Below are 8639 nucleotides of genomic sequence, written 5' to 3'. Positions count from 1 at the left end.
GCCTCGGACACAGCAATGGCAACTCTTTGGGCTGGGGTTGAAGTCTGATGCAGTTTCTTCCAATCTCTGCTTTTTCAGTACTAAATTTTTATCTTCCCATACGTGGGGCAAGGTGACAGCACTGTGAAGTGCACGGCAATGGCTCCCGTTCATTAATGACATCTGCAATCCCTTGCAGGATTGCCAACAGATCAGAGCCAGACCTTGCCAGCATCGCTTTGGAGGTAGAAGGTTGTTCTGGCTGCTCCAAGCAAACCCTCTGCAATCCACACACACCCCGATAATGTGTGGCAGAGCCACATCCCCAGGCCTTGAGAGGCTGCTGACTCCAGCTGCCGTGGGGACCCTCGGCTGCTCCCACCCGTGGTCCTGCTGTTGCACAGGCTGTGGGATCCCAGGTTCACTTGTCCCTGTGGTGGCAGATTCTCTCTGCCCATTCCAAGCCCACCAGGACTCAGCACTTGCTGCAAGCCTCCCAGCAAGCAGCTCCTCAGCATTAGAAATGGTCTCCCCCTGGTTCAGTCAGAATGAAACAAGGATTAGTCCACCCAGATACGAAGGCTTCTTGCAATATTTCAAGATCTTATGTACACATTCACCTCACAAGCTGATTTTCTTTCATCTTCAAAAACTTATCACTAGTGCCTCACCCCCTCCACAAGAGGAAAATTGTAGCGACTACTTTTTCTGTTGTTTGTCCAATTTGTGCTTGCAGCCAGCAGCCAAGGGCAGCATCAGCCTCCAAGTACCTCACTTGACACAACCACAATCTTCTTGCATGGATGGAACCGTGTTGTCCTGATCACCTTGCCACACTTCTGCTGAGATCCTTCGAGCCACCAGAAACAGAGTGAAAGCACGTGCACCGAACTGCTCAGGCAGTACATTAGAAACACCGCAAGCAACACAAAAGGCTCAAGTTTATTTTTTCTGGCATGCATGCTGCTGGAAACACAGCCCAACAGGTCTTCCAGAATCTATTTAAAACCCCAACTACTTTTCCCTTTAGCTGCCACTTTGTATGTCACTTTTTTTTTTTTTTACGGTGGAATTAAAACATCCCCAAGAACAAGTTTACGTAATGGAAACAATGACAACTCCCTGCTCTGTGAACTTGGAGCTACCGCACCAAATAAACCATTTTCCTTCAGTCAGGGCCTTGTTTTGCAGTGTTAGTGTATTACTAGGGGCATAAAAAGCAGGGCAGGCTCAGGATCCATTGCTGCAAATGTTCACAAATTCACCATTGTTCTGCAAAATACACCTGGAGTAAGGAGTGAATTTTCCAGGGGTGCAATACAGGAACGTGCACATTATTGAGCTGGTTTGTGTTTAACAGTTGTTGAGTGCCGATGCTTCACAGCCTGGGAAGAAAGCCTGTTAGGGTACACTTGGGATGACCTTATGCCCGACAGCTAGAACGGGGGCTGGGCACCAGCCACATGGAATGAGATGTAAGGGAGCAAAATCAATGTATGGAGCTGGCTACAAGACTCAAAGGAAAATAACACTTAACGGCCACTGGCCAAGGGAAGCAGAACATGGCAACACACAGGGGGCTGGGGCCTGAAACACAGCAAAGTGCAGGAAAACAACATCAACACTGCTGCCCAGTGCAATGGCCAGAAAGGATCCAGGACACAGTGGCTGAAGCTGGCACAGAGCAGGACCCAACTTCTAGTTTTCTGTTCTTATCTCCACACCAGCAACTGTCCTTCAGCTGGCTGACACGTAGCTTTGTCCTGTTCTGAGACGGGCATCTGTACTGCTGGCAAAGCTCCTGGATTAAAAACCTTCAGCGATAACAACTAGGCTTTTAGAGTTTCTCTGGTCGGTGAAAATCAGAAGGCCTAAACTCAGCATATGGACACAAAACGCCGCCACTGAGGACATAGCAAAAGGCTGTACCAAACCAGTTATTTCTGTGATGACTAGCAGACAGAGTAAAAGACAGTGCTTTTAAAAAAAACAACACCCAAAACCTTCTAAGGTTTTGTTCTCTGGCATTGAACCTGTGCACAATTCTGTTTAATTACCTTTTTTCTGGTAAACATCCATGGGAGTGTTACTGCTTAGAACAGAGCAGTATTTCTGTCTCTTACAAAGAGCATTACAATTGTTATTCAGTTTGCTTTAGTCTAGATCATGATATCAGCAAAAATATCAAGACTGTTTTCTATATCATCCTCAGGCTCCAGCTCTTCATGCTGATCCTTGGGAGAGGGGCATACTCTTTGTCTGTGAACTGTCTTCCTCTTCCTTCTACGAACATACACAGAGCGACTCCTCTCCATCCCCTCAGAATGCAAGTCATTTGCACCAGCGGCAGTTTGCAAAGCTGACTCTAAGCTTCTGTAGAATCTAGAAAGAAACAAATTATGTCAGTATTACTTTTGTAGGTTTGCTCAGAATCTGCAAAACTGAACAAACAAATGCTTTTGTAATATCACCAAAATGTGCCAAGAGAAGAAAATTGCTACTGACATTGAGATGTTCTAGCCAACACTGGAAGGATAATCAGAAATACCAGGGCGTGTCCTTGTGCGTGTCCTGCTACTCCACTCTGTAATGCCTGGATGTTAGCAATCAAGTGGTGGAGGCACTCAAGTGCCATGAAGACCCTGTTAACCTTACAGAAACTAGAAACGGTATCAGGTTAAATGTCTAATGACTGACAGCATTAGCAATCAGATGGACTGCTGCTATGAGCAGTCACTGCTAACTTTAACCACTACAGAGATTCCCAGTGGACATATAAAAAGAAACTCCTCTGGTTACGTATACATAGGTGCCTCACCAGTATCTGTGTCCCTCGCACTCTGGCACTTCTGCCTGTTCTCTTCCTCAGCTGGACACAATTGTACTGTGTGTAACTCTCCACCACCCTCAAAAATCCTCAGTTTTGCAAACTATGCAAAGCATTTAGTGGTTTAAAGCATGTATTGCCACCTGAATTCTGCTGAGATGGCCACTGTGTTAGAATAACAAATGCTGTTAACATGAGAAAAGAAACTCAAACCACACTTAATAACAAAGTCTGCAAACTCATGTCGCTTACAGGTTTTTCCTTAAATACTTTATAGCCTTTGGAGCTCCTACAATTAATTGAAATTGTATTTTAGACTTTGTAAGAGCTGTCTAGTTTGTGTTTTGGTTTGTTTTTTTTATTTAAACAATCTCTCCTGTGCATTTTTCACTTTCAGATTTAGATGTAATGAACAGGACTAGTGGAATCCAACAAACCTGCCAATCCTCCTTATGTTTTCTTCCATTTTCTGATTAGCTACATGTATCAGAAATTCAATATATTCTTCAGAGACCATCAGTTTCCCCTTGTGTCTCAATGGAACTTCTAAGCAATGAGTGCTCCGGACAGCCTAAAAACACACAGAGAAGGATTTCTCTAGAATAAAGTTTTTTATTTTATTAAGGTTGTTTGAATATTATGGGGAATTTACTAAAGGAAAAAACCCACTCTTCCACACAATTGGTTAGTTTGCTGTTAAATGAGGCAGAAAGAATTTGCAGTGCTACAGCATGGCCTGTGAAAGCAGTCAATCACGTTACAGCACAGATCTTGGCTTGTAAAAAAACTGAGGCTACAAGTAATGATGGGATTCTGTTATATTCCTTACAGGTCAGTAGAAAAGTCCTTACCATCATAATTTTTCCTCCTCTGCCAACTGTAATACCAGAGTTCCTGAACCCAGAATCAACAGCCACTGAATGCTGAGGAAAAAAAAAGATACCTTAAACAAGTCTCACACACTTTCACAGCAAGGAATAATTCCCAGTAGGTTGCAATGCAGCTCAGTCTCAGTTTTGCAAAAAACTTATTCCAAACCATCTCCCCAGATTAATACAGGAAAATAGATACATTAAAATGTTTTTAAGATCAAACCCATGTAGTGTCACAAATAGTGGGCAGTTTTAAGAGAGCTCCAGTCAATCCTGACTGTCCAATCTAAACCCGTCACTGCAGATGGGACATGACCATCTCTCTGGGCACGGCACTGCATTATCTGGTAGCCATGCACTCAGTCATGCTACTCTTGTACAGCTAGAAGGGCAGCAATGCTATAAAAGCAGCTAATCAGCTCTCTTCTAGATCAATGAAGGAACACACGCATCATGCATTACTCTCTGGAGTCAGGCTAGAAAAGCAGAAGGCAAAGGTACTATTCAATGAGCTGCAACACAGGAGCCAAATGGCCTGGCTGGCAGCAAAATGCTGTCTACAAACACCGTCACTTTCAGCCCATGAAAGCAACCTGAGATCGCTGGAAAAGCTTTTTAGCAGGCAATCTGCTTCAGCTTGCAAACCAAGCTGCAGTTGAGTAATTTTGATTTTAAAATGGAAAGCAAAATCTCTACTCACTTTAAAGCTGTGTTTTCTTCATTAGCTTACTTTTAATACCTTGGTTATTAAACATATAGCACATCTGGGACTATTCTAAAGTGCTAGAGCTTGCTCAGGAGCCAACACTTTTTCCTTTGCAGCACAGAATATAAGAGAACAATATTGTGATACTGTTACTCAATGTAATTTTACCAGAAGCTGTGCATCCTGCATCTCTTGACACTGCACGTGAAGAACAAATGATTCAAACTTGAGCACAACATCACCAGTAGCTTTCTCAAGTGCTGCCATCTGGAAAAAACACCAAAATATTTATATTAACACTGGAGATGGGCTACAAAAGAAAGAAAAAACAAAAACAAAAAGAAAGAAAAAAAGTACCTAGTCCATGTGTGAAACAAGCATTAAAATGCAGCCCATGAACTCCAAGGAATCACGTTCAGCTGCTTTTAATTTTTCATTGCTTGTAATACACAGAAATCTCATGGATTTCCATGATTCAGTTTGCTAAGCTTGAGGTTTGATAGCAATTCATAGCAAGAGAGACTTTAAAGATGTACGCTTCTCTGTTTGTGTCTTCCTACATGCAAACAAATAGATTCAGTCAGACAGCACAGACTGAGGGCTGTGTTGCTGCAACCATGTGAAACCCGAGCACAACTATTCAGTTACTTAAAGCTGTTCTTTAAAATAAAAGACATTTACTTCTGAAGCACATTCCTCAACTTTAGAAACTCTTCTCAGGTTCAGCAGATTAAATTTGTGGCCTAACAGACTTGATCACGTTTGAATCCTAGTTTAAAGAATAACACCTACAAAGGTAAAAAAGTCAAAGTTGAAATTAGATGCATATATACACAAGACAAGGAAAGAAAAAAAAGAGGGAAGGAACTTCATAACTGTAAAATGCAAGACATCACCTTCAGACCCCCTGAGCTGTGCCAGAAGACTGAGACACTAATGGCAGTTTTTCCTGGATTTGCAAGCGTGGAGAAAGCTGTATGATATTCCACAGGGCTTATCAGTACAATTTCCCTACTTTTCTATGCTATCTTTTTTGCAGAGCGGCTCTAAGGGCTGATACTACATTTTTCCATTCAGAAAAGTTGCTCTGAGGCAGTTATATGACTTATTTCATTTCATGATTATTTAACCATAAGCACCATCCCCCACCGTTTGCCTTCACTTGCTCAATTTACAGCACTAAGAAATGTGCTGCGTTAACTGGAAAGATGTCAGCTGTTACCCTTTCCTTTGCTGTCTTGTCCAGCCCTTCTCATCTTTCTTGCAAAATGAAAATATTCAATAAAATAATCAGATTCATATGCTTTTTTTAAGACATGATGGCATAAAAGAAAACTGCTGAAGTAGCACTCTCCACTTTCCTTCAAAAATTGAAAACTACTTAAATGTGTTTGTGTAGAATCTCCTCTGTAAATGTTCTTATTTTAAGTTGGAAGCCGGTCTTTCTGAACAGCTCAGTTAGTAATTCCTATTTTCTCTGGAGCGCTGCTTTTCCAGAAAGCATCATCTCAATGCTGCCTGATACAGAACTTCAACCAGTGAAATGCGTGGTTTGATACAGCAATTGTCACTGTGGTGTCAGTGAGGAATACATTTTTTGTATTTCACCCTGTGGCACCTGCTAATGACTCTTATATCACTGCCCAAAGACCAGCAAGCATTCGACAGAAACTGAGCTTATTTCACTTCTGGACAGGACAGCTTTCATTTTGAACAGAGCCACGGCTTTGCAAAACCAAGGCTCACTTCATCCGAGATTTTCATAAATCATTTTCTGAAAGTCAGTGTTCTGTGACAGAAGCAACACCTATTCCTGACTTCTTGAGAAGCTATTGAGACGTGGGGATTATGTGACTTCTGACCATACAAAATCAGTCACATTTCATATTGGCTGCATTTACAACTACGCAGGGAACTTGGTCTTAAGCTTAAAAGCATTCTCCTAAAAACAGCTCTTGAGAATCTGTTAAGTAGAGCAACTAGAGGACAGTTTATTTTTAAATTAGAGTGCTGATTCATCTCAGTAACAGTCATAAAAACACCTGAACATTTCTTTCCATTTACATGCCATTTTTATCATGACATTAGGAATCCTGCATTACATAATTACAGAAGTTGTACCATAATGTCCTCTTACCACATCGTCTTTGTTACACATTTCATGTGTTACCGTGAGCCAGGTGCAGATTTTCTTCTGGATCTCAGACCTGTTTATATCCTGGAGATAGAGAGAAAGAATTAAAGTGGCACTACAGATACATGATCTTTGATTTTGTGTAAAGAAAACAGTCCTTCATCATAAATAACGTTGCTTTTAAAAAAGCGTGTTTTCTCAAGGTACGAAAATATATTCATATAGGAGTAGTTTAAAATGGATTTATCCATGCTCCTCATGGAAGAACGGAATGTAATCCAGAGGGACCTGGACAGGCTGGAGAAATAGGCCTGGGGAAACCTCATGAGGTTCAACAAGGCCAAGGTCCTACACCTGGGTCAGGGCTATCCCCAGTTTCAATACAGGATGGAGGACGACGTGATTGAGAGCAGCCCTGCAGAGAAGGACCTGGGGGTGCTGGTTGATGAGAAGCTCGACATAAGCCAGCAATGTGCACTCACAGCCCAGAAGGCCAACCGTGTCCTGGGCTGCATCAAAAGAAGCGTGGCCAGCAGGGCGAGTGAAGTGATTCTGCCCCTCTATTCCTCTCTCGTGAGACCCCACCTGGAGTATTGTGTCCAGTTCTAGAATCCTCAACATAAGAAGACTATGGAGCTGTTGGAACGGGTCCAGAAGAGGGCTACAAAGATGATCAGAGGGCTGGAGCACCTCTGCTATGAGGACAGGCTGAGAGAGTTGTTGTTGTTCAGCCTGGGAGAAGGCTCTGAAAAGACCTTCTAGCGACCTTACGGTACCTGAAAGGAGCTACAAGAAAGCTGGAGTGGGACTGTTCACAAAAGTTTGTGGTGACAGGACTAGCTGCAGTGGATATAAACTGGAGAGAGGCAGATTTAGGCTAGACATAAGGAGAAATTTCTTCCCAATGAGGATGGTGAGGCACTGGCACAGGTTGCCCAGGGAAGCTGTGGATGCCCCATCCCTGGAAGCGTTCAAGGCCACGTTGGACAGGGCCTTGAGCAGCCTGGTCTGGTGGAAGGAGTCCCCCGCCATGGCAGGGGAGTTGGAACTGGATGGTATTTAAAGTCTGTTCCAAAGCAGACCATTCTATGATGTTATGATCCCGAGGGGCAGAGCTCTCTGTACGGGCTGTGCTGCTGCTGCTTTCCCTGCTTCCCCCACTCTCAGGCCCTGGGCCCTGCCCCATTCCGCAACTGGTTTGTGCCGATGAGTCTGGGGTTCCCCAGGTGCTTGGAGCCACTGGGATGATGTCTGCCTGCCTGCAGCCACTCCAGCCAGTACCGGGCTGCTTCCAGTCCTCTGAAGGTGGCCCCATACTAGGTTCATCACCGGGCTGCAGAATAGTTTATTAAAACTTATGGGTCCATTTTTTTTCTGAGCAGAATAGAAGCTGCTTTTTGGTTTGTTATCACAACATATAAAAGTGACCTGTACTGCAGAAATTGCTTGGCAGAGAGGATTTTTGCCACGTCCTAAGGGAAATCTTAGTAGTGTACATCCCTGTGACCAGTGCTCTTTCTGGCTTGAACAGACAACCAAAACTACGCAGGCTTCTTACAGACTAGAGTTAGGAAAAAAAATAATGTTGAAGTCAGGTCCTTGTGAAAGCTGTAATCATCTTTGGGAAAAGCCTGCCTCTGTCTGCAGCCCTGAAGTTCCATAACTGGAGTTGGCCAGCAGTGGGATCTCCTGATACCTATAAGGTTCCTATGTGCCTCTGCTGATCCGTGATTTTTTGCTAGGTCACAAGTAAAGTGCTTCTCTCTGAGTGGATCAGCTTCCTGACAGACCTGTGTGTAACTGTCCTGTGGTGGGAGTACCGTGCTCATGGTGGTTTGTTGGAGCCCATCAGGAATGAGTGTGGTTGGAGCAGTTGCACCTCCCTGTGTTGATAAGCTTTCCTTGTGTCCAGCAGTGCCTGTGAGCTGTGAGCTGCAGCACAGGGCTGTCACATACAGATGCAGTTGTGGAATTAAGGACTGGAATCTTAAATGTCTGCATTTCAGTCTTTCCTGGCTTGTTTTAATGTTCTAGGGGTACCTTTGTTTGTGATAGCTGATTAATAGACTTTTTTTGCCTTTTTTACCTGGAGGTTTGACAGCCTGCAGGAGCGGTGACTGG

At 43.5% G+C, this 8639-nt stretch overlaps 1 protein-coding gene across 1 annotated transcript; it reads right to left on the bottom strand.

Annotated features, from left to right (window-relative positions):
- Window positions 1–1983: 1983 nt before the first annotated feature.
- LOC138723406 (tRNA wybutosine-synthesizing protein 3 homolog) lies at window positions 1984–4981 on the bottom strand. Its single transcript, XM_069862360.1, has 4 exons — window positions 4553–4981; window positions 3658–3729; window positions 3244–3377; window positions 1984–2361 (listed from the first exon to the last, which is right to left on the bottom strand). The coding sequence occupies exons 1-4, from the start codon at window positions 4649–4651 to the stop codon at window positions 2139–2141; spliced, it is 528 nt and encodes a 175-aa protein (XP_069718461.1). The 5' UTR covers window positions 4652–4981; the 3' UTR covers window positions 1984–2138.
- Window positions 4982–8639: the final 3658 nt, after the last annotated feature.

This window comes from Phaenicophaeus curvirostris, chromosome 8, assembly GCF_032191515.1.
Source record: "Phaenicophaeus curvirostris isolate KB17595 chromosome 8, BPBGC_Pcur_1.0, whole genome shotgun sequence".
Lineage (NCBI taxonomy): Eukaryota > Metazoa > Chordata > Aves > Cuculiformes > Cuculidae > Phaenicophaeus > Phaenicophaeus curvirostris.
The sequence above is the reverse complement of the archived record's forward strand: the minus strand, read 5'-3'. Positions and strand labels throughout refer to the sequence as shown.